Source organism: Mastigoproctus giganteus, chromosome 5 (assembly GCF_048544385.1).
Source record: "Mastigoproctus giganteus isolate SK-2022 chromosome 5, ASM4854438v1, whole genome shotgun sequence".
Classification (NCBI taxonomy): Eukaryota; Metazoa; Arthropoda; class Arachnida; order Uropygi; family Thelyphonidae; genus Mastigoproctus; species Mastigoproctus giganteus.
In genome coordinates, this window is record NC_143579.1 from 164,887,945 (window position 1) to 164,915,421 (window position 27,477).

Sequence of the window (27,477 nt, forward strand, 5' to 3'; positions counted from 1 at the left end):
GTTATAGGCCGAATGAATCTGATGAGTATAATAAACAATTGTGCAGAGAAACAGAGTTTGCCAGTAAATCCGAATGTCTTATAATGGAGGATTTTAAATTTCCAGATATTGACTGTAACTTGTGGATTGGCCACTCGCACACTAGCAAGACTTTTCTCAATTTATTGGATGACTGTTTTCTACAGAAACATGTTCGAGAGGCAACCAGAGGGAGTAATAGTCTTGGTCTAATTATTAGCAGTGATTATTCATGCATTAAAAATTTCGAAATAAAGGAACCTCTGAGTGACAGTGATCACAATGTACTGATGTGTGAATTACTTAAAGATATAACTACCATTAAGGCTAAAGGGAAGGGCGTTTGCTTTTGTAAAGGTGACTACAGAGGCCTCAGACAGTTTTTAAATTTTGTACAGTGCAATCAACTGATGAGGTTACCAAAGTTGAATTCTAAATGGAAAGCCTTCAGGGACTTAATTTTGGAGGCAACTAGGTTTTCATTTCAACTAAGAAATACTGTTCAAGGTTTAGGCCTAAATAGAGGTCAGATGAATTAATGAGGCTCATGGCAGAGAAGAAGAAGAAGAAGAATGTATGGGATGCACATAAAATATCAGAGAAGAAGAATGTTTGGGATGCACATAAAATATCAGAGAAGAAGAATGTTAGGGATGCATATAAAATATCAGGTGACACAGAAGACTATGGCAGGTATAAACTAGTCTGTAATCAAGTCAGAAAGGATGTTAGGCAGGAGAAGGCGGATTATGAGACATCTTTGGCAAAGGATGCAAAGAAAAACAGCAAAGAGTACTTTACTTATGTAAACTCTAGAAGGAAACAGGATGAATCAGATTGGACCACTTAACATAGATGGGTTGACTACTGATGATCGTGCTCAGGTAGCTGATAAATTGAATGAATGAGTATTTTGCATCTACATTCACACATGAGGAGTCATTCAATGAGGGGAGTGCCAGAAGTTTATCAAATGCTAACAGGGAGCTAAGTGATTTTGTAATAACTGAGAGAAAAGTGGAGGAGAAATCGTTGAAGTTAAACATAAAGAAGGCACTGGGGGTAGACGGGATCTATCCAGTTATATTAAAGGAGGCAGCAAAGGAAGTAAGCAAACTCATGGCCATAATTATTAGAGCTTCCTTGGACTCAGGGGAGGTCACCATGGACTGGAGGTGTGCAAATGTATCAGCAATTCAAAAACAGGGTTTAAAAGGTGACACAAGTAACTACAGACCTGTTAGTTTAACTTGTGTTCCAGGGAAAATAATGGAATCACTGGTTAAAGAAGCATTGCAGGATCATCTAGACAGGACTGCAGTAATAGTTAAGACACAGCATGGGTTTGTTAAAGGGAGGTTACGTCTGACCAATTTGATTGGATACTATGATGTGGTCACACAGGAACTGAATGCCAAAAATAATTTTATATCATATACTTGGATTTCAGGAACGCTTTTGATACTGTTGCACATGGAAGACTGCTGTACAAATTGGAGTGGTATAGCATTAAGGGTAAGTTGCTACAATGGATAAAGGGATAGTTGAGTGGGAGACGACTTAGAGTGGTAATCAATGGACACTGTCCTTCATGGACAAATGTTATTAGTGGAATTCCCCAGGGTTCAGTGTTGGGCCCATTGTTGTTTTTTATATTTATCAATAATATTGGTGAAGGTATATCAGGTTTAAAGTCAAAGTTTGCAGATGATACAAAGGTTGGCAGGGTTCTTAACGACAGTAAAGACAATATGCTATTCCAACTGGGTCTAGATAAGTTAGGAAAATGGGATGACAAGTGGCAACTGAAGTTCAACATTGACAAATGCAAAGTACTGCACATGGATAGCAATAACCGAAGATAAACGTACCGTGTGGTACTATACTCAGGGTAGTGTAAAGTGAAAAATACCTGGGGGTAATTGTGCAGTCAAATATGAAGTAAGCTGGGCACGGCAGATGGGCTGCCAGGGCAGGCCATGGAGTCTAGTCAATGATATATAAGAATTTTGCTAGCAGGAACAGGGAGATGATTATCCTGTTATACAAGGCAGTGGTCAGGCCACACCTAGAGTAATGAGGCCTCATTTTAGGAAGGATGTAAAGTTGCTAGAATGAGTACAAAGAAGGGCAACAAGATTGGTGAGAGGGAACAAAGCGGTGCTCTTACCAAGAAAGGCTTAAGTTCTGCAAATTGCAACGCCTGATTGATCTGATTGAGGTGTATAAGGCCTTGAATGGGTTGAGCAAGCTGAATGCTGATAGGATTCTTTCTCTAGCTCAGACTAAGAACCTGAGGAGGCACAGTTTCAAACTGAGGAAAGATAGTTGTAGAACAGATGTGCGGAAATTTGCCTTTAGCCAGTGGGTAGATTGGTGGAACAGGCTTCCATCTTTTGTATTGGAAGCTAATAGTCTTAATAAGTTAAAGGCTGATTTGGACAGGCATTTGGAACGAATGGAGGGATGAAATGGGAGGGTTTTTCTTTTTTGCTGATGCTGCATAATCTTGCTTTCTTGCATCGTAGGCCTCTACTATTGCTAATGCTAACATTGACAAATGAAAAGTACTGCATATGGGTAGCAGTAACTCAAAAGAAATGTACCAACTGGGAGTAACTATGCAATCATATATGAAGTTCTTTGAGCAGTGCAGACGAGCTGCCAGAGCAGGTCATGGAGTTTTCTCAATGATATATAGGAATTTTGCTAGCAGAGACAAGGAGGTGATTATACCTTTGTATAAGGCAATGGTCAGGCCTCACCTTCAGTATTGCATACAGGTTTGGAGGCCTCATTTTAGAAAGGATATAAAGTTGCTAGAATGAGTACAGAGAAGGGCAACAAGATTGGTGAGAGGAACAAAGGGGTGTGTTTACAAAGAAAGGCTTAAGTTCTGCAAGTTGTAGCATCTGGAGACTAGGCACCTGCGGGGTGACCTCACTGAGGTGTATAAGGCCTTCAATGGTTTGAGCAGGCTCAATGCTGATGGGATACTTCCGCTTGCTCAGACTAAGAACCTGAGGGGGCATAAATTGAAATTAACAAAAGACAGTTGTAGAATAGATGTGCAGAATTTTCCTTCAGCCAGCAAGTAGTTGATTGCTGGAACAGACTTCACTCTGTTGTTGTGGAAGTTGATAGCTTAAATAAATTTAAGGCTGAACTAGACAAATATTTGGAGTGACCGGTTGGGCGAAATTGGAAGGGTTTTTTTTGGCTGATGCTGTATAGGCTTGCTTTCTTGCATCATATGCCTCAACTAATGCTGATGCTAATATATATATATATATATATATATATATATATACGGGCATATATATATCAGTGCACAAAATTGGTTTAACAAAGTGTTTACATGTCTGACAAAAAAAAATGAAGTTTTATTTTGTCAACCATTTATTAGAAGGGATGAGTGCAAATAAATTGTTTTTTTTTTTTTTTAAATTGTTAATGTTATACACTGTGCTGCCACTTTATTAGGTACACCTGCCTAGTGGCGTGTTGGCCTCCTTTAGCCTTCAAAACAGCCTGAATGGATTGAAAAAGATGATGAAAACATTGTGCAGGAATGGAGTTCCATGGAGACGTGAGTGTCTCGTGCAGTTCCTTGAGATTCGACAGAGGTGTAGACCTGCAGCAAACAGCCCTTTCCAGCTCATCCCAAAGATGTTCAAAAGTTTTGAGATCCAGGGACTGAGAAATAGATCAAGCATGTTAGCTGTATGATTAGAATTGTCTGGTATTCTTGTAGGTAAATGAATAATCTGTGCAAGGTCATTAGTAATTGCAAAAGCCTCAGAATCTTGACCAGCTGGGTCGGTGTGACTAGAAAAGGGAAGCCAGCTGGAGTTGTGAACATTAAAATCACCAAGGAAAATTACCTCACTGTTAAGAAAGTTGGACTGGAGAAAGTCAAGTTGCAAAGAGAGGAAGTCAAATTGACAATTCATAGTGTATTCAATAGTAAGAAAAAGTGGATGGGATATGCTCTATGGAGATATACAAGTTTTGGATATGGCATACACATGGTAAGAATATACCATGCGATTGACAGGCAGTGACCCTGCCCACTGTATCCCCCTCTTCGTTTCATGCAGACGTCACTGGAGTGCTAAATGCGAAATTCATTGTGTATTCTTTCTTTTGAATGATGGTTTCTAATGTGTACGGTGCTCAGCTGCTACTTGTTGCTGGTTTATGTTGCTTTACTGCTAATTGCCTCATGGTCCTGAGTTTGTGTCATTATCCTGTTCCATTTTGCAGGTAAAGTGTTTCTTTGTTTTTTGCTGGCGTGTGTTGCCGTCACATTTTCTTTTTTTTTTTTTTGCCTTTGTTTAGTCCTAATGGAGCGAGTGAGTGAGAGAATGTTGCATGGTTTGGAAAGGGATGGATGTAAGGCTGTGGTTGAATGATGTATGAGTGTGAATTTGATTGCTTCTGAGTATAAGCCTTTTCAGTGTGGATGTGTAATGAGATTGGGCAAGTGAAAGGACATTAGGGATGGATTTCAGTGGGTATGCAGAAAGAAAGGGGCCAATCCTCATCACGTTTAAAGGTCTGTACGAAAGGGATCGTGGTTTTCTTAAAGTAAATTAAGAATGATTGAGGTCCTTCTTCCCACCCATTATTGGGCGGAGAAGGTACCGTGTGAATATGTTTTGAGTGAGATGGGTGTAAGTCAAACCACGGTGAGTAACTTGCACAGTTTTTGTCGAGAGGTGTGTGTGCAGCTGTGCTTGAGGGAAAGGAGTATGATAGGCGGCGAGGGTGTTGTGGTTGAAATTGATGAGAACAAGTTTGGCAAGAAGAAGTATAATAGAGAAAAAAGAGTAAATGGGCACTGGGTGTTTGGTGGGACTGAACGAGGCACATCACTGTGTTTTTTCAGGATTGTTGAAAATATGAGTAAAGAAGTCCTCCTTGACATCATTAAAACTTCCATTTTGCCCAGAACAACTATTGTTTCAGACTGCTGGAAGTCTTATGATTGTCTGGAGGATGAAGGTTTTAAGCACATTTCAGTAAACCACACACTTCATTTTACCGACCCTGAAACTGGAGCAAACATCAACAGTATCGAGGGAATGTGGAGTGCCATTAAATGGCAACTGCCATCTAGAACAGTGGATGGTCAGTTCGACTCTTACCTCGGAGAATATATGTGGCAGCATATGCACTCTGGCAGCGAAAATCGGATGATGGCTTTCCTGCAGGGGGTTCAGGAGATATACAAGCCTACAGGCCAGGACTGATGAGGTGAGTTCAGTTTAATTTGTATTTATGTGTTATTTTCACGTATTATTAACCTAGTATTGTGTCCACTGCGTTCTTTTAAAAAAAAAAAAATTCTATGTTGCCGTTTTGTACTTATGTAAAGAGCAATTTTATTGTTCGTGGCACATGTTAATTGACTTTCGTGTCTGTTTAGCAAAAAAAGGTTAGGTTTTTACGCAACTTCGGGAAGGATTCAAGCAAAAACCAGTCATTGGATGAAAAAATAAAATATAATGGGAGTTACATTTCTAATCGACTTTCATTTGTGTTTAATGAAAAATGGTTAGGTTTTTAGGTTACCTTTTTAAGGGACTTTGGGAGTTATTTGGTGAAAATTGGTCATTTCCTGCATCTCATTATTTTTTTTCATTTTGAAAAAGAAATTAGTGTGTTATTTTTGTGTATAATTATTTTGGTTGCTACTCTGGAAAAATTGCTGTCTTGCAGTTAATTTCGTTGTTTTTCAGCTCCGCCATACTGTTATGTCACATGACATTCGCCATGTGCAGTTGTCGAGAAGAGGGGAAACGCAGTGAGTGGCCAGAATTACGAACCGCATGTCACTGTTTAGCCCCCTCTTCTTCTCGACATGATTTTCAAAGGGGCACCGTGTTCTGGAGTTTTACTGACAGTCTGAATAAATTTAACAAAGAATTAAACAAATTATTAGAGGGATAGAAAAATGGGCAGGGTAGTTTTTTTTTTGGTTGATGCTGTAATAGCTTGCTTCCTTGTTTAATTTGCCACTACTATACTATTACTAATACACAGTACTACCAACCCGCACTGGACCAGCATGGCAGATTATGGTCCATTTCCCTCAGCATGAATTGTTGAGAAGGCTTACATCCTGCAGTGGGTTGATAATGGCTGCACTTTACTTTTACTTACTGTACATACAAATCTTGCATTTCTGTTGAATAAACTTATTATTTTATAATTGGTTACACACACACACACACACACACACACACACACACACACACACACACACACACACACACACACACACCATATACTGTATATAAATTATGAATTTTCTGTGAATAAACTGTATTTTATGATGAACCAACATCCTGCTCCTCACTGTTATCATGAATAATTAAATAATCGTACTTGCCTTACTAACAACTCCAATAGGCCTATCCAAGGCAATTACAGCTACTCCATTCTCTTCAACAAATCCAATGTTGCCAAGATGCAGTACAGATGCCACAATTGCAAACAGGGCCTGCAAGTTGAATATAATTATATATCATTGAAAATTAAAATCTATCAGTTAAAATGCATACAGTGAAATTGAAATTACACAACTCAAATTAAACAACTTTATTTTTACAGTAAAGTAACAGCATGAGCACAAGTAGACAATCAAAGATATCTTGCTTTACTAACAACACAATAATGCCAATGTATTTACTAATGATAGCTAAAAAAGGCCATCTTTTTCACAAATACCAACACATATCCTTTTTTGCAATTCATTTTTCCATTTTCACAAAAATGCATGCACACATTCTTTTCCCATATTCTTTCAGAGCACTGGAAGATTGATGTTTTCAATTGCTGTTGCAACATTGGTCTTCAGCTCATCAAGAATGTGTTTGTGGATTATTCTTGTAGACCATTCCTGTCAGATACCTACAACAAAAATCTGGAAATGACGAATGGTGATTTTGAGGCCTGCTCACTGAAGAAGTCTTGCAGAAAAGGATGTGGTTCCAGAAGATGTGTGGCACATTGCAGAATCTTGCTAAAATCAATAATTGTGTTAATTCACCTTGAGATGCAAAATGATCTAAGTGATGATATTTTAGTATATGGCACCACTCACTGTAGCTTCAAGGAAAATGGGCCCACTAGACAGTGATGTGTTACAGCATACCCATACTCCAATTTTTTGAGAGTGCAGGTTTTTTCAGGGAACACGTGGGCCAAATTCTACTCATTTGGCTATTCACATACCTACTAAGATTGAGCCAGGCTTCAGCAGTAAAGAAAACTGCACCAAATTATCTATTCCATTTTCATTAATGAATGCCAAAATGATCTACAGTAGAGTAGATTTTTTTTTTAACAGATAGCTCCTGACTCAAGTGAAATTGATATGGAAGGAAATGTAAATATTCCACAGCCTAGTGTTTGCTCTGCACAACAACCCTGATTGAATTTCAAGCTTCCTGAGACCTTTTGAAGGAAACAATTCAACTTTTCCATTTATTCAACCACTTCAGTATTAGTTAAAACAGATGGTCTTTCTCTCCACCTCAGGTCATGAATGATTCCAATTTTGTTAATATGGTCCACCAGTACTGCTATCATTGTATTATAGGATATGCAGCATACAAGTGAGTTGCAATTCAATTATGAACACATGCTGCACTTCCGAAAACATTATCTTGCTTCTGCCATAAGCAAAGCACTAGTGGTGCCAAATCTGGACACAACACTGTCATCACAAACTTACGAGGAGCAGTATGAAAGTAAGGCCTCCAATTTTTTCCCTCGGAAAATTTAATTCCTACAACTATGCCTTTACATTAATCATTAATAAACACTGTTATTTTTCCACAAAGCCACCATCATTTTCTATGCACTTCCACCATCTGAGTCAGATGCTGTATTCCAATCCTTTAAAAGTCCTTACCCTTGCTCCAGAGGACTCTGCGAACACTATGCTTGAGCTGGTCGTCAACCGCAAAATGGGTTCCACAAAGTGCATCCTTTGGCAGGCCAAAGAGGTGATAGAAGGTGCAAGATCAGGGCTATGAGAGGGGGGTGAGGAAGAACAGCACACCCCAGTTTGGAAATGGCCTCCATCATGCAGAGACTGGTATGTGGTTGTGCATTGTCATCTAGAAGAAGAACTTCATTAAGGTTTTCATCCAGTCAAACTCTATGAATGGAGGCTTTCAACTTTTTTCATGTTTCCTCATATCAATTTTAGTTGATTGTGGTGCCATGCTCCAAGAAGTCCACAAGCACGACCTGATCTTTGTCCCAAAACACTGTCGCCATGACTTTACTGACAGAAGGCTGTCTTTTGAACTTCTTCTTCTTCTTCTTGTACAGTGAATTTTGATGGTGCCACTCCATCAACTGTCTCTTCGTTTCAGGGTCATAATGGTGGACCCAGGTTTCATCACCTGTGACTATGCATAAAAGAAAAACCTCTCCTTCACTGTTGTAGCACTGGAGAAGTTACTTGATATGTATATCCATAACATCTACCACTTTGAACTATCTGTGGGCTGCACTCACAAGACTGATCACAATGCCACTCAGTGCCTCCATAGCCAGGTGGGAAGGAGCAGCAGTGCGTACACACTTCTTGATTAGACCAGGGTTCGAGCCCATCACCACCAAATACGGAGGATGCGGAAAGGTCAGGAAATGACCACTGCATATTCCCACAGCAACATGGCGTTAGTTGCTAATGCTCCTAAAAACCAAATAACAAACAAACAAACAGTGCCACCAAATATGGTGAAACTAGAGACTCTAGTGACCACTCAGTGACACACAAAATGATCTACAGTGCCACATTTGAAAGAAAAAAATTAGGAGGCATTACTTTCATACCATTCTTCATATCTTAACAATATCCCTTTGATGCCTTTTATTGATGAAAAAGTAAGTTATAGCAAAACCAAATAACAAACAAACAAACAGTGCCACCAAATATGGTGAAACTAGAGACTCTAGTGACCACTCAGTGACACACAAAATGATCTACAGTGCCACATTTAAAAGAAAAAAATTAGGAGGCATTACTTTCATACCATTCTTCATATCTTAACAATATCCCTTTGATGCCTTTTGTTGATGAAAAACTAAGTTATAGCATTTTCATTAAAATATACAGCCACCAAACCTTTGGGTTGTGCAACTTCTCCATCACCCTACAAATTCTGTTTATTTGTTATTGTTTGTTATTTGGTTTTTAGGAGCATTAGCAACTAAGGCCATATTGCTCTGGGATATGCGGTGGCCATTCCCTGACCTTTCCGTATTCTCCGTATTTGGTGGTGACTGGCTCAAACCCCAGTCTAATCAAGAAGCGTGTGCTACGCACTACTGCTCCATCCCACCTGGCTACGGAGGCGCACATATTCTGTGACAGACCCATTAAAGTCAATAGTCAAGTGTAGTATGTAACAAATCAAATTTTTTTGTAAAAGAATAAGAAATGTACCTCAATATGGTACACAGAACACTTCCGTGTGATACTCTCCAGAAATTAAAATGAATAAAACATTAATGCAAAATGATTATGGTAAAAAAATAAATAAAATAAAAAATAAATTGGAAACAATTAAAAAATAAATTGAACACGATTAAATATTAATTTAATAAGTTGTCAACGATGTGGTACACCGGTGGTACATTACACATTTCAACCGTGGCTGTTGTTGACCAACAGTGGTACACTTATCAATCCACTTTCCATATAACTAAAAATCTTCAATTAATAGCAAAACCTTCTATATTGGGCATACGGCTATAGCATAGGTACAAGTTGTTCAGTGTACTACCAGTGATGCACTCGTCTATAAATATAGATGTCATAAGTTAATAAAACCAGGATATAAAAAATGAAAAAATATATTTTATTTTTGAAACAAATAGAGCTGTATTCTAAATAATGAGGTCAAAACTAATCAATAAAATAAAAACCGTAGTAAGTAGCTCAAAACTAATAGTTATTACTTATATTTTTCACTGAACCACTGTAGGCACATAGTCGGCTTTCCTGGACAATCTTCAGTAAATGTACAAACTGAGTATGGTACTACTACTTCTTGGCCTCTTCCTTGCAGGTGGTCAGTTTTCTTCAATTTCAGTGTCATCTTCAGCCTCTGTAATTTCATTTTCAATGTCCAAAAATCCTCTTATTTTTTGTTGTAGCACATCCAATTTCTTGCTGTTGTCACCAAAGTTATTATATATTATATATTACCCCCAAGTATTCACAACACATGTGACAAGAGCTATTTCAAAGAAAAAGTTTTTGTACCATTTGATATTTTTTCTAAAGGCAGGCAGTATAATAAGATGACATTTGGTCCGAGACATCGACCCCCCGCCTTTTCAGCTTTGTTGTAAGACATAACTAGATAGTATGAATCAGAGCTGTAATACTCAATAACATAACAGCTGGACGTTTCAATATATGTTACACCTGAATGAGATGAGGCAACCTGATCAGAGGAATCTCTTTGAAGTAAAGAAATAATTTTTTCTTACCCTGGAACTCATTTTCACTTATTTTCAATTAGATATCTAAAAAAAAGAACATATGTCGCATATTGTGGAGTTTTATTCAGAGGACAGCAGTGGTACATGACGGCGCCAATAAAAAATAATCTTTTGAGCCATAGTGTGCCACCAGTGGTACACTCAAAAAATTGGGTCAAAGGTGAAAAAATAACCAAAAGTATAGTTTATAAACATTTATAATTCTTAAAAATTCTGCTTTCATCAAAAAAACTGTGTGACCAAAATATTTGGTGGAAACAGTATGCTTAGTGTGTGGCCAAAAAATTTGGCCACACACTAAGCATACTGTTTCCATCAAGTCGCCAATGTTTTAAAAAAGTTTATGTAGATTTTAAAAAATGATTTTCCTTCCTAAAATTTATGTTAAACTTAATAAAATTAATTTTTAATTCGTTTTTAATTGTTTTAAATTTTTAATTAGTTTTTAATTGTTTTAAATTTTTTTTTAACTGTCATCATTTTGTGTTAATGTTTTATTCGTTTTAATTTCTGGAGAGTATCATATGGAAATGTTCTACGTATCATATTGAGGTAAACTTCTCTTATTCTTTTACAAATATTGAAATCAACATAGAATGTATTGAGTATCACAGCTTATAGTAACAAATGAAATATATACACTGTTATATGGAACAATTGAATTAAATGTCAAGGCAACAGTTTACATACAATATAAGCGAAAATGCTATATTAATAGTAAAAAAAAATAATAAAATTACTTAGCATTATAAAGATAAAATTATATCATGAAAAAAAATATAAAAAAATTACACCATATATATGAGGTTATAAATCTTGAGTAATCTTATATGGCACTACATTTTATATGAATTTCCAGAATACATAAAAGAAATTTTCAAGCTCAAGTAGTTAAAGTAAAAGAGAATCATGAGATACGATTAAAATCATAAAAATAAAAAATAATAAAAATAATGATATTTACAATTTGCATTGTTTTCTGTCCATATTTGTTTATAAATTCCTCATTACTTTTAATAATTTTGTCCTTAAGATGGATGCAGTCAGACATGAATGCTATAGCTTTTTAACTAAAAAAAAATTATTCCTACCTTAGAGCTTAAATTAAGATAAATATAATGGTCAGTTAAAGAGGGATTGAAAAGTGACATGAGTAATTATAGATGTCATATTTTATATTTAACTTCTGATCTAGGAAAAATGAAGGAGTCACTGTTAAAGAAGTAATGCAGGATCATCTAGACAAGACTGCAGTTATAGTTCAGACATAACATGGGCTTATTAAGGGAAAATCTTGTCTGACCAATTGGACTGAATACTATGATGTGGTCACAAAGTAACTGGATGCAAAAAATAATTTTGATATCACATACTTGGATTTCAGGAAAGATTTTGATACTGCTGTACATGGAAAACTACAAGTAGGAACAGTATGGCATTAAGGGGAAGTTGCTACAATGGATAAAAAAGGATGACTGAGTTGAAGAATACAGAGTGGTAATGAATGGATACTGCTCCTCATGGACTAATGTTATCAGTGGAGGTCCCCCAGGTTATGGTGTTGGGCCCATTTGTTGTTATATTTATCAATGATATTGATGAAGGTAAATCAGGCTTAATGTCAAAGTTTGTAGATAATACAAAGGGTGGCAGGGTTGTTAATGACAGAAATGACAGTACACTACTGCAACAGGATCTAGAAAAATTGAGCAGATAGGCTGAGAGGTGGTAACTGAAGTTTAAAATTGACAAATGCAAAGTACTGCATGTGGGTAGCAGTAACCTCAGAATAACATACCAACTGTGTGGTACTAAACTCAGGGTAGTGGAGAATGAAAGCGACCTGGGGATAATTGTGCAGTCAGTTGTAAAGTTTTCCAAGCAGTGCAGACAGGCTGAAAGAGTAGCTCATAGGGTCTTGTAAGTTATATTCAGAATTCTGCTAGCAGGGATAAGGAGGTGATTATCTCCTTGTATAAGGCATAACCTTAAGGGATTATCTCCTTGTATAAGGCACAACCTTGTCAGGCCACAACCTTAAGTACTACATACAGGTCTGGAGGCCTCATTTTAGGAAAGATGTAAAGCTGATAGAATGAGTATAGAGCAGGGCAATGAGATTAGTGAGTAAAACAAAGGGTTACTGTTACCAAGAAAGGCTTAAGTTCTGAAAATTGCAGCATCTGGAGACTAGGCACCTGTGAGGTGATCTGATTGAGGTGTATAAGGCCTTGAATGGTTTGAGCAAGCTCAATATTGATGGGATTTTTCCTCTTGCTCAGAGTCTGCACCTGAGGGGGCACAAATTCAAATTGAGGAAATAGTTGTAGAATAGATGTGCAGAAATTTGTCTTTAGCCAGCGGGCTGTTGATTGCTGGAACTAACTTCCATCTGCCATCGTGGAAGTTGACAGCTTAAATAAATTATTGAATTATGATATTAATTAATTATGACTTAAATAAATTATGACAACTTAAATATATTTAATTATGTGAATGTGAATGGATGGGTGAACTGGGATGGGGTTTTTTTTTTTTTTTTGGATGATGCTGTATAAGCTTGCTTTTTTGCATCGTATGCTTCTGCTAATGCTAATTCTTGACAGCACCTGATCCTTGATACTTTATAGTTACCGTAAACCAGGACAACTTTGTGACACCTACACCGCGTGACTTATTTTTGATTTTAATGGCATCAGAGGGCAAAATTAACCCCAGCACTTTTCCAATTACTGCTTCCATCTGTTGGAACGGTTAAAACTACTAGCACAAACTTCAAGCAGCCTAAGTGTAGCCATTGTGTGTGTGTGTGTGTGTGTGTGTGTGTGTGTGTGTGTGTGTGTGTGTGTGTGTGTGTGTGTGTGTGTGTGTGTGTCGCTTATGAATATCATTTTCAGGAAGCTGTTGAAACTTTGTTTTGATACAGAAAAACTGCAAGTACAGTGGATTTGAAAGTAAGTTTATTTTAATATATTATGCCTTGATAATTTTGATAATTTTGTAAAAAGTACATTTTAAATAAGTGTTTATTTACTTGTATTTTCCATGAAAATAAGTAGAATGTAAACGTAGGGAGTACAACATTGTGACAGTTAATGGCGGTGTCACAAAGTTGCACCATAATGTTTCAACACTTTTGTTTTTATTTTATTTTATTATATTTATAATAATTTATCTGTTTTATTGATGTGACCCAACCTTCCTTCTGCCCAGAAAATGCAGAAGGAAGGTTGGGTCACGTCAATATCGAAATTATACATGCTATGCTGACAGAGGCACTTAATGAAATTAAATCAAATAAAATATCCTTACGGAAAACAGCTGAAAAGTAAGTTTCAAGTAGTTTGTATCAGTATTCTGTTTTAAAATTAGAAAAATAATTTAATACTACCGTAATTAATAATTTTATGCTAATGAATAATTTTATACTAATAAATAATTTAAATTTTTAGGTATGGGATACATAGAAACACCCTATGGTTAAAGCTGAAAGGGAAACGCAATGCCACCCCAGGACATCCAACTGTTTTTAGTGAAATTGAGGAACAGGCTTTTGTTTCTCATTGTATTATGATGTCAAATTATGGTTTACCTCTGACAGGATTCGACCTGAGGTACATACTAAAATCATATCTGGACCGTGTGGGCAGTACAGTGCCTTCTTTTTAGAAATAATTTTCCAAGAGTTAACTGGTAAAACTCCTTCATGGATCGCCATAAAATTCTTACACAAAGATTTGCTCAAAATAAATCAATTGCAAGAGCAGCAGTTGATGAGGATGTTGTTAATAATTTTTTTGACCACTTGCAAGCAGAACTTGATGGAGTTCCAAGTGCAAATATTTGGAACTACGACGAGACAAACCTCGTAGACGACCCAGGCTTCTGCAAAGTAATCACAAAAAGAGGTACAAAATACCCTGAAAAAATTAGAAACTCCACAAAAGCTTGCACTTCCATAATGTTTTGTGGGAATGCAGATGGCCAGCTTGCTCCACTTTATGTGAACTACAAGTCCAAGCGTTTGTGGAATACATGGACTGAAGCTGGTCCTGCAGGTGCAAGATATTATTATCACTCCTTCTGGATGGTTTGACTACAGTCTGTTTGAGGACTTCACCAATTTAATGCTTCCTATTCTGAGAAGACAAGAGGGACCCAAAGTGTTAATTGGTGATAATTTGAGCTCACATCTGAACATTGAAGTTATTCGACAGTGTGAGGAACACAACATTCGATTTATAGCACTGCCGCCGAATGCTACACACTTGCTGCAGCCATTAGATGTTGCATTCTTTCGGCCACTACAGAAAAATTGGAAGGCCATTTTAATGGTCACAGTGAAAGAAGTCTGTTGTTGGAACCAGGAGCGTCACGATACCTAAGCAGGAATTTCCAACATTGTTAATAATAAGCTGGTAGAAAAAGTCGAGGAGAATAGGGGAAAGAATCTAAGTTCCAGATTCAGAAAATATGGGATTTATCCCCTAAATAGAGGAGGTCCTGAATTGGCTATGCAGTCATGTTTAGGAAAAAGAAAATGAAACAATTCGACAGAATGTAAGTGACAGCTTAGTAGAGCACCTTGTTCGAAAGAAGACTGAAGTGACTCAAAAAAAGCAAACAAAAAAGAGAAGAGTTAATGTCCCACCAGGCAAAAACATATCAGAGTTGGATCTGCAGAGTTTGTCAGAAATGAATATTCCTGTGCCGCTCGAAACCAGCACAAATAATCCAAAGAACTCAGGTCGTAAAATTTGCAAAATCGAAACTTCTGATGAGAGCGATGCAGATAGTATAGTGTATGCAGAATCAGATGACAACTGGGAAGAAGAAGAATCTGAGTCTGAAGTCCAGCACACACCTGACATCGTGCCCTTCAATGAAGAAGATAAAGTTATTGAAAGCTATGTTGTTTTAGCTTATGAGAATAATATCCGGGAACAATAACTAAAATTAGTAAGAAAGGGACATTAATCAATGTAATGGAACCAGCAGGTAAACACTGGAGATGGCCTGTGGAAAAAGACGAAATTTTGTATGAAAACAAAGAGATTGTATGTAAAATAAAGGCACCCTAAGCAGAGGGGAAAGCAAGCAGTTTTTGACGTTCCAGAAATAACCCATTGTTTTCAACATTTCCAGAAATAACCCATTGTTTTCAAATGTGTACCAACTGCTTTCAAGGGTTTCTTTTTATTGTTTTTAGTAAAGTTTCTACTATGTTCTATAAAAAATGTTTGTGCTGAAGTACTGTAAGCTAACATATTAATAAAATGCATTCATGACATTGTTCTATCAAAAATACTGAATGATTTGCTTCCTTTTACCTTTAATTATCCTAAATTAGTCATTTACAGGTACAACATTATGACAGATGTTGAAATACAAAGGAGTGATAGCAGAATCTTGGTTGTCACAAAGTTGTCCTACAAAGGAGTGTAACCTTGTGACACCTAATTTCTCAAATTCTAACTGTTCTAATGCAAATTTGTAAATAAACGTAATGGTATTCAGAAGATGAGAGGTATTTATACCCATAATCATAATATCATTTAGTTTATACTTACATCTATTTATTTTTAGAAAACAGCAAAAAGTGTCACAAAGTTGTCCTGGTTTACGGTACTATTTAGTGGTTTAATTCTTTAAAATTATTATAAGGACAGTTGGCTTGGTTGTTAAAAAAGCACAGATGGAGGTGCACTCGTGAAATCTCTCGTGGAATTTGTATTTCCACCACAAAATTATGTGTGAAACAATGGCTTGTGATGAGACAATAGACTTTCAGAATAACTACACCTTCAAGGATTCAAGGTGCTGTTATTTCGATTTTTCCGTTACCTAGAAAGTTTTATTTTTAATATATTTAATGCATAAATACTGAGGCTAAATAAGAAATAGAGAGATTAAGAATGCAATTTTATTAACTGCATAAATAAATAAATAATAATTATATTCATGTAAGTTGGCTGAAGAGTTATGTGAGCAGTATAAGTGGATTCATCATCTTCATGTAATTGGTCTCATCAGCCCAAAAGAACAGAAAACAGATTGGGAATAGTTTCCCAAGATCCATCTAGTCTATATCACTCACTCACTGGATACAATAGTAGCACAACTAAAAATTCTTAATTTCTGAGTTAATACAACTAATGAATTTTGGAAACTGGACTCTACATTTATGCAATAACAATACAATGTGAGTTCAATATTTCCTTGCTAGGTGGCACAAGTGTTGTTATGCCATCTGAGTTTTTACTGCATCGAGAAATGTCAACAGTGTGCCCAACCTTGGGACTGAATGGAGCGGGGTCTGTGTGCAACAGTGACCCCTTTTTGAACTGTGCCAGTATTGGAGTGTAATGCAACCTTCTTGCTTATAATTCAGTTGGCATTATTTCAGTTGAGCCACTACTGTACTCAAAATTTGTTATAATAAACTTTGAGTACAATATTATTTTTGCTGTGGTAAACTTTCAAATCAAAACCATTACACACAAATTTCTTTTCTTGTTGTAGGTCATATGCAAAACGAGGGTGACTGTGCACACTCATTAATATAGAAAAATATTAAAAGATCACTAAAGTCTGGTCCTGTATTCGTTCCATCACAATATATTATATTAGCTAGAACTGTCAAAAAGACATGAAACCCTTTCAATGTGACAGAAATGAGTCAATATAATTTTTATGACCTGAAAGATTTGGCTTGACGAACTTCTATGAAATTTAATGAAAATACTGATGAAGCAAAGTTCAACTTCAATAACATTGCTATCTTTAAAGTAGAAAAGCAGCATTTAGACTTTCTTTTAAAAAACATCATACAAACAGGAGATTATAAATCAATTAATGTTGAAGCTAATTAATGTTAATTAATGTTAAACAAGAAAACCTTTGGAATCATTTGTAGATTTCGAGTTGAAAAAACCTACAAGAGTTCCATTACAATTTTGAAAAAGCACAGTGATCTCCAATGTTTGTTGAACAATAACACAGTTCCCAAATGTCATGCCAGGTTTTATAACAGTCTAAAAGTTGATTTAAGGAAGAATTAATTTTTCTAAGAATGACTAAATTCTTCCAAATTTTTGCTTGTTTGTACACCAATAATTTCATACTAGCTTCTTGTTCTTATTTATGCTTTACCACTATTATGTTCTCAAAGATTAAAATGCAGTTCATACACGTTCCTCAGTTTATATATATACCTTTCTTTTTTAATGTTTTTTTTTTTCCTTCTTCATCTTAATTACCTTCAATCTTTAGGAGACTGAAGTCACAAATTTTGAGTGTTTGTTGGTGCAATAGTGACACAACTCAAAGAGGGGGGTTAAATTTTCAAAATTCTGGTTACCCACGAGGTAATGTTGATCAATCCAGCCTAATTTTGAGTACTACTGGGTATGATGAGATGAATCACATAATTTATTCAATTCTAAAGAAACTAATTTTAAAAGCCAAATTTTTCTCATCAATTATCTCAGAATTATGATTTTTCAGTTATGCCACTATTGCAGACAGTGAGCGATATATACTCTAGTTGATGCTGTACAAGCTTGCTTCCTTTCATTATTTGCCACTACTAATGTTATTATCAACCATGTTTAATTGTTTATGTTACTGATTTGTTGATACATTAACTAAATGCTGAAAGGAATATATTTCTAATCAGTGTGTGTGTGTATATATATACACACTGATATATACATAGTATGTAGAAAGTGTGAAGAATATATTTTTTAATACTATTGAATCTACGGTATACAAAAGAAGTGAATTTGACGAAAAGGATACGAAATGTAGCGATATATGTTAGGATGAAGTGACCAAGTAAGAAATATGAAAAAGAGACCAATAGTTGGCAAAAACTTAAAATAAGAAATTAAAAGGCGACTCAAAATAAGAATACATTGCAGTGTTTTTCACAATTTCAGTGTCTTCATCAGAGGCCATCCACCGAAATTATGAGAAAGACGGCAATGTTCTTGCTTCTGTTTCCAACATGTTCTGTATACTATGGTGCACGTGTGCTGCAGACACGTGTTAAGAATGAAATTTGAAATTTTTTGGCAAGAATACGGTCTAATCAATTGTGCCAATAAATATATCGCTACATTTCTTATCCTTTTTGTCGAATTCACTTCTTGTGTAGATTCAATAGTATTAAACAAAAATCTTCTTCACACTTTCTACATACTATATATATATATATATATATATATATATATATATACACACACACACATATATATATATACACACACATTATGGCTGTAGGATACGTTTTGCTAATGCAGTGTCCCTGATCCATAATCAACGTTATCTCCCCTCCATGATTACTTAGCTTCTTAATACTATTATTCTTTTAATATATATATATATGAGTTTCTGTTACAAATGTTTTGTTGAAATCACTAAACTACTTTTGTTAAAATAATGGGGGGAGTGAGAGGTCTTAAATTTTGTTAAGCATAAATGATGGCAACACCGTAAATACCAATTTAAGAAATTTTACCTACAAGACCTTAATTAAATAGAGTCAGCTAGACCATTGTGCAAATGTATCCAGAGTCAAGCTCACAGCTTTCACATCAATCAACATAAATGACAGTATTATGGCCTTGGCATACCCAGGGTCCTCAGCTGGACATCATCATTCTTCTCTTTATTGGTGATTCCTTTCTACCTCTCTCTCTCTCTCTCTCTCTCTCTCTCTCTCTCTCTCTCTCTCTCTCTCTCTCTCTCTCTCTCTCTCTCTCTCTCTCTCTCTCTCTCTCTCCCTTGCACCATATGGCTAATCATAATAATAATAATAAAAATAATCCATACTTGTCTCCATTACCATGAGACCTCGCCCCCATGCATACTTATCAGAAATTGCAAATCCAATCATAACTAACCCCTTGAATGCTTACTGCACATTGAATTTTAATTGAGGAAATAAGGTTGCAGGATAGATGAACAGAAATTTGTATTTAGCCAATAAGTAGTTGATTTGTGGAACAAACTTTCATGTGGGCTACAGAAGTTTATGATTTATATAATTTTAAGAAATAATTACACTTCTCTGCATTTTGAAAATTATAAATAACACTAGAAACATTAGAAAATTCAGAAAAGGATTTTTCTAAATCACTTTCTAATACTGATTTCACAAACGACTTTCATTTGTTTCCATCATGTCAGATTTCTTCAAAAATTACGGAAAAATATTTTATTTTTCACAAATTTCTATTAATTTTGGCAGAATTTGTAAACTCAAATTATGAAAAAATAATACTTTTACCAGACTTTAATACTTAAATACACATTGAAAAAACTATTAAAAAGGGCAGTGCTATAAAAAGAAACTAATTTTAAAAGACAAATTTTTCTCATCAATTATCTCAGAATTATGATTTTTCAGTTATGTCACTATTTCAGACAGTGAGCAATATATTCTAGTTGATGCTGTACAAGCTTGCTTCCTTTCATTATGAGTCCATGAAATACTCACTTCTCATTATAAAACTAATCTACAATTGGTCAAATTTTCATTTGTTTGATTTCCTTGCAGCTCCTTCTACCGTCACAGTCCTTCTCCAGCATCCAGCAATAGTTAGCCATCATTTTGACATTCCACCTCCTCTGGTACCTTCATCCCGATGCCTTTTATGTCCTGGTAAAATCTCCCACCCTGTTCTTCATTAAGACTTCCTAGATTTTCTGGGAAGTAGTCAATGTAGGAGTGTAAAAAATGTACCTTAGCAAACTTGACCAAGGTATCAAGGTTTCTTGATATCCAATGCTTACACCTTGCCCGATTGTCTCACTCACATAAAAAGCAAAGCATTTTTGTGTAGCCAGATTGCTGTCAAAGTAACAAGCCTATCACTTTGAAGCTAGCATAGATCAACCAACCATGTTCTTCCTACTTAATATTTGTCAACAGCTTCTTCAAGTTATCATATGTTTCTTTCAAATGCACAGAATGTGCTACTGAAATTGACCCATATTTATTTCCATTGGGGAGAAACACACCTTTGAGACACCTGATGCACCAATAAAAAGTCTCCACTACATAAGATTGTATTTAATTCCTAAATGGTTCATTAAGGTATTTATATTACTGGAAATAACCATAGAATCATCCTCAGAAAAAGTAGGGGACTAGTTTTTGTTCTTTGTATAATTACAAGAAAGATATAGTAATTTAAATTAAATTTTGATTGCTCACCATTTTTACAATAAATAAAGAAAAACATGCATTACCTTTTTTTAAACTTGCATTACCTTTTTTTTGGACTATATTATCAGCAATATAGTCATAATTTATTGCATAATTAATATTATCAAATATAATTAAGATTATTAATTTGCATATTATGTTAATAATGCATATAACAAAAAATTCTTTTTGTTTACAGACCCCCCCCCCCCCCAACGATGTAGTAAGAACTTAATTTCTTACCTCTTCTTCTTCTTTGGTAAACTCTATGACTGAAAGTGCTTCTTCAACAACTTTAAACTGGCCCGCATCGTCTATACCTGCAACTTCAGTGCTGTTACCCTGCAATAATTAAAGAATATTGTCTTTCAATAAATAAAAGGAGAAAAAAAAGTAAAAAGTTTATAAATAATATTTGTGACTAAGATGGTCCACTACTCATTCATGCTTATTACTGAATTCATTGTCCCCCTTGATGGCTCAGTTGGTATGATACATCAGTGTCATACCAACTCCTTGAGACATCTAGGCTTAATTTCTGTTGATGACTAGAAGAATGTCTAGTCATATGAAGGAGGTAAGTTCCCCAATCCATGAGTTATTCTACATTTTCCACTCTGGACAATATGCAAATCAGCCTGTCAACACATGCAACCCACACACATGATTTACCCTGCTTTGGCAAATTACATTATTGGAAGGGGGGGAAAATGACATTATATCCTGGGCATTATATACCACACACAATATTATTAAAATTATGATTATGGAGCTATTATGTCAAGCTATTTTTATTATTCGTCAAGTAACTTTATGACAATCCTGCAGATGTTCAGGGTTGTTGCTTTTTGGATTTTCTTGAAGGCATTCTCTGGGAGGCCTATTGCTACAAGGTTCTTATGTAGGCTGTTTGGCACTATGCAGTGTATTAAACAGTGATTAATTGCTCATCATACAGACCTAAGACAGGAGATCATTTTACCGCCTATCTTAGGTTCGTGTTCTTCCTGATCTTTTACTCACAGGTTTCTGGAGGTTGCCTGTATTGGACACCACTATGTCAATCAGATAGGTAGCCATTTTATTTTTCTCGATAGGTCACGTCTGGTCTGTTGTATGGGATCATATTGTCCGTTATTACGGCATGGTCCTAATACAGCTTTAGGGTTTCTGGTACAGCCTGGGGTTTGTATTTGCATTGCAGTACTTTTTTTGATAAACCATTATTTCCTTGGTTGCTTCTAATGTATTATCCTGGTCATGTCTACGAGTGTACTGTCTCAATGATCACCCTGCATCCTGTAGTGATATGTTGGACCATTTCTGAGGCCAGGAAGCATCAACATGTGTCATCTGTCAATCTGGGATCCCTGGTGATGTATTTAACAGGCTAAGGTAAAGAAAGCCAACACAAGAACCACGGGAAACTTCAGTAAACTTACCAGGCAAACATGTTTCCCACTACCACAGTTTCTCCCTGCATTCTTAGTGAACAGATGGTGCGTGCTATCGGTAGTGGCAGTTGAAGTCAATAACAATGTATTGATTAGTTTTTTTCTCATTATTAAAAGCGGATTATCGGAGTTCATGAGTGGGCTGACATTTGCTTATGGGTCCAGACTGCCTTAGTCTTAGGGTGTTTATCCCCCCCTTCCCGCTGTTTTAACCCGATAAGAAAATGACTTCTACAGATGGTGCATATTATCAGTAGTGGCAGTAGAAGTTGTTTTCCTATCGGGTTAAAACAGCAGGAAGGGGGGATAAACACCTTAAGACTGAGGCAGCCTGGAGGGTGTACCCATAAGTAAATTTCAGCAGTAAAGGCATTACACTCACGAAATCTGATAATCTACTTTTAATAATGAGAAAAAAAGTAATCAATATATCGTTATCGATTTCTACTGCCACTACTGATAACACACGCCATCTGTTTACTGAGAATGCAGGGAGAAACTGCGGTAGCAGGAAATGAGTTTGCCCGGTAAGTTTACCAAAGTTTCCCGTAGTTCTAGTGTTGGCTTTCCTTACCTTTCTACATTTCATGTAAGTAGTAATATTGATTACCAGGTCTTAGAGGGCAAACATGATTCCTTCGGTCTCAGGATAGAGCATCCAGCTCATGAGCTGGTATTTTATTTATGCTCTTGATGTTGCGGTGTCTGCCATGGAATGTCTTCTTTGCTCATCTTTCTGTCTTTGTTTCTTTCATCTGGGTGGGAGGGAGGGGGTCTCCATGCTTAGATTGAGTGGAGTATACTGCTTGTCTATCCTTCTTAAAGCCTAGTAAAGGAACGTGTTTTCCTGGAAGTAATCGTTCAGGTTCTCGATCACTTTCTTCTGTTGTTCGATAAGGTCTGTCAAGCCCCAATCTTCTTCCTTTCTGGTACATGGTCAGAGTCTCCATAGCTGACTTTGGGTGGTGTTGGTGGTGCCTGGTCATCATTGTCTTTTTCGTGATCCCCTCCAGTGCCATTTGTCCATTATGTGATCCCAAAAGAGTATGCATGTCAGCAGTGGGACTGCATAGGTGATTATGGCTTTAACTGTTCCCTCCATCTAGCTCTGCTTTGAGCAGGCTTCTCAGTCACAAATTGCTCAGACAGGCATTAATTTCATTGTGCACTAACTAATGATATTTATAGGTCTTTCTCCCTGTCATGGCTTTGATCACTTTACCAGTCTGCAGCTGGTAGTTTCAGTCAACCAGTTTTCCATGATGCAATCTGTACATCTTGCATTGTCTAATACAAATTCCATCCTGGTCACTGCTGAATTCTTTGGTGATCCAGAGTAGCTGTTGAAGTTGTTTCTTAGTTGCTGTGTAGAGCTTAACGTCATCCATTTACATCAGATGGGAGAAGGTGTACAGGTTGTTACTTTATTCTCTAATGCCATATATGTACTTGTGATTGTTGATTATGGTGGACAGTGGGTTGAGTACTAAATAAAACCACAGTGAGATCAGAGCATCTCCCTGAAAGATTCCTTTCCAAATGGAGATTATTGTGGTTATGATATTTTCAACTTTGATGGCAGTACTCCATTTTGCCAGGATTGCATCTATGAAATTCAATTTGACTTTGTAGATCTTCATTGTTTCTGTTAACTAGCTTTGAGGCACGGGGTCAAACGTCTTGTGGTATTCAAAGCAGGCTGTGCAGAGATTGCAGTTCTTATATGCTTGCCCCATAACTGCCGCATCAATGGTCAATTGCTCCTTGCATCCACTGCTCATCTGCTTAAATCCTCTTCTGCTGCTTGGCCATGATGTTCTGTGAAGTCTTTGTCCTTAGCCTTCAGATAGAAGATTCCTTCAGTAAGAGGTTCTGGAAGTGTAAGAGATTCTGGGAGCCTTTATCATCTGGGTGAACTGTTCCTTGCATTCAGTTGATATGTGGTGACCAGTGCAGTGTTGAGAAAGGTTGGGGGTGACATAAGCATTGTAGCCAAGTGGGCAGGAACGGGAGTGCAGTAGCACATGCTCTTTGAGTAGACCGGGGTTCAAGCCCCTGCCTGCTGAATACGGTCGATCCGCCAACCCGCACTGGACCAGCGTGGTAGATTATGGTCCATTTCCCTCAACATGAATTGTTGAGGAGGCTTCCATCCTGCAGTAGGTTGATAATGGCTGCACTTTACTTTTTTAAGCATTGGGAAAACAAAAATTGGAGTAGGAATATGTTATAGGCCTAATGACTCTGATGAGTACGACAGGCAACTGTACAGAGAAACAGAGTAGGCCAGTAAATCATAACGTCTGATAATAGGGGGTTTTATCTTTCCAGATATTGAATGCAACTTGTGGATCAGTCACTCACAGATTAGCAAGAACTTTGTGGATTGATTGGATGAATGTTTTCTACAGCAGCATGTTAGAGAGGCAACAAGAGAGAGTAATACTTTTTGATCTGATTGTCAGCAATGATTATTAAGAATCTGCAGATAAAAGAAACATTAGGGGATAGTGATCACAGTGTATCAATGTGAGATTTACTTAAAGATGTAACTACCATCAATGGTAAAGTGAAGGGTGTTTGTTTTCAAAAATGTGACTACATGGTCTCAGGCTGTTTTTAAATTTAATAAGGTAGAACCAACTGATGATGTTACCATCAACAAATTCTAAATGGGAAGCATTCAAGGAAATAATCATAGAAGCTACTAAGCTTTTCATACCAACTAAGAAATGCCATTCAAGGCTTAGACCTAAATGTATGTCAGAGAAACTAATGAAACTCATTTCAGGGAATGAAAAATGCATGGCATTCATATAAATTATCAGGTGATACAGAAGCTTATAGTAGATATAAACTAGTCAGTAATCAAGTCACAAAGGATGTCAGGCAAGCTAAGGAAGATAAGAAATCTTTAGCAAAGAATGTAAAGAAAAACAGCAAAGATTTCTTTTCTTATTTAAAAACTAGAAGGAAGGCGATGAATCATATTGGTACACTTAATTTTAATGGTTCAACTTTTGATTTAATTAATTAATTAATTAAATTGGCATCGTTTTGGCTATATCTCATACTGTGACTGCTTTGGTAGAATAGCTATGTTAAAATGATACCTTTGCACTAACCTACATATTAGTCATTCTACCTCGTAGCATGAGGCCTTTGCCTTTAAATACTTTATAGTCTATATCACTACGCACCGTCAGGCATCTCTCATATTGTGAAGTTATACTTCATAACTGGGTTGTCACTATTGCAACACCAGGTTACCTGCCCACTCACTGAAGAGAAGCCAAAAAGGTTTGAAACGGTGCCGTCTGGGCGGTGATATCCGCTGAGAATAAATAACAATAGTCTTCTCCACCGGTAAAGTGTTATTTATTCGAGGTAGTACAATACCATGTCAACTCATTGTGAAGGCAGTCACAATATGAGATATAACCAAAATGCCAATTTAATTAATTAATTTAACTACTTTGGTAAATAGCTATGTTGAAATGATGCATTTTCACTAACCTATATATACATACATATATTTTACTAAAATTTAGGGAATTAGATATAATACATTTGTTGTATTACTGGAAATAATAATTTTCCATATGTTCATAGATGGCAGTAATGTTTGGCAGAGTTAACATGTTTAACCGTGTCTGTCAGTCCCCCCACCTCACTTAGTAACAGAAATACAGTTGTAGTGTGAGTACATGTACAGTTTATCTATATATCTATTGCATAATGTTTGTTTCTTCTGTGTTTCACTTTGCAAGATTGGTGATCATGACAAAACCAGGATTCTACATATTTAGATATCCTCCACATAATCTAGACTACACCACAAATCTGAGGATGTGGCTAACTGTGAAATTAAAAGTATGCCTTTGTTGTTCATGTGGTGTGCAGCAAGAACCATGCAACCACACTGAAGATTGCTATTTTTAAAAATATCAGGGACAATCTATAAAAAGCCAGCACAGCATCAAATATCCTAACATATAAGGCCTAATGAAGACCTGCCAATACCAGATTCCCCCAAAATCATCCACTTCAACAGATTTGAACTATCAATCAGAAAATTATAACATGCTGCATTTAATTAAGCGAAAAGAGTTGCATAGTTGTACTTAGTTCATAATTTTAACTTATTTAAACAGTAAGCAAAACTCCTGGGTTCTGGATTACAGCTATGGAAGTTACTTAAAGCAAGAACTAAAATTCCAATATATCAAAAACCTCACAAAGTGTTTTCAAATATTTCACTAATGAAGACTAGGGGTGTTTATGTAAAGATATTATTGGTCTTCTGACTGACCTGGGCTTTCAACATGACCCTAATGAATGACATATTTATTGATGCCACAAAATTAAGTTAAAAAGCAGTTTTGCTGCACAATAGAAATGCATTCCCATTAGTTCCTCTACTTCAGACTGGCTTGAAAGAAACATGAAAATATGTCAAAGATCCTAAGTGCAATAACTTTGCTTGGAACGACCATGAAAATCTTAAGGTAACTGGATTACTCACTGGTCTATAGGGAGGTTTAAAAAAAATTTTCTATGATTGAGGGACAGTGGTGTAGCAGAAAAACATTATATTGTGTAGCAGTGGAAAAAGGAGGATCTTTCACCAGGATGAAGTAACAACAAAATATGGTTGAACTTTTTTGGTTCCACTGGTTGAAACAAAAAAGTATTTTGGAGAAACTTTTCTATAAGATTAAAAAAAAAAAAAAAAAGGTTCTTCTACTTTTGCAAATAAATCTTGGATTAACGAAGAATTTTCTTAAGGATCTGGATAAAGAAGGAAGTAGAGTCTGCTACCTAAAGAAAGTTTTTATCAATTTAACAAATGCAAAACTGAAAAGGACTTTTCAGTGGGCCTGAAATAAATAAACTCCTCAAAGATGGTGTATTTGAAACAAAGCTATGGAATATATACAAAACCAGCAGACTGGCAATTGTTCAAAGCAGTTGTGCATGGATTTCTTCAAATAAGGAAAGAAAATAATTATGAATCTCTGGTGTTAACATTACTACAATGTTATAAACATATGGACTGCTGAATATCTTTGAAAATTTATTTTCTTCATACATTTCAATTTTTTGCACAAAATTTGGGAGATGAAACTGATCAGCAAGGGTACTAAGGTCATCAAAATACTTCCATAATGTAAGAGTAAAGGTGGTTTCTAAAGAGGAAAAGCAAAAGGAATATAAGAAAAACTTTCTGAGTAAAAGAAACTTTCTGGAAACTTT

The 27,477-nt window shown here is 36.2% G+C and overlaps 1 protein-coding gene across 4 annotated transcripts in view; it reads right to left on the bottom strand.

Annotated features, from left to right (window-relative positions):
* Myo61F (unconventional myosin 61F) overlaps window positions 1-27,477 on the bottom strand; it is a 748,935-nt gene that overhangs the window by 464,168 nt on the left and 257,290 nt on the right. For all 4 annotated transcript variants that reach the window (XR_016546978.1, XM_090374260.1, XM_090374259.1 and 1 more), the window contains exons 7-8: window positions 21,011-21,109; window positions 6,416-6,526 (exon numbers count right to left, since the gene is read on the bottom strand). Coding sequence is in view for 3 of the 4 variants with exons in the window: in XM_090374260.1 (XP_090230386.1) it covers window positions 6,416-6,526; window positions 21,011-21,109 (210 nt within the window). In the remaining variant the exon portion in view is untranslated. The remainder of the gene's footprint in view (window positions 1-6,415; window positions 6,527-21,010; window positions 21,110-27,477) is intronic.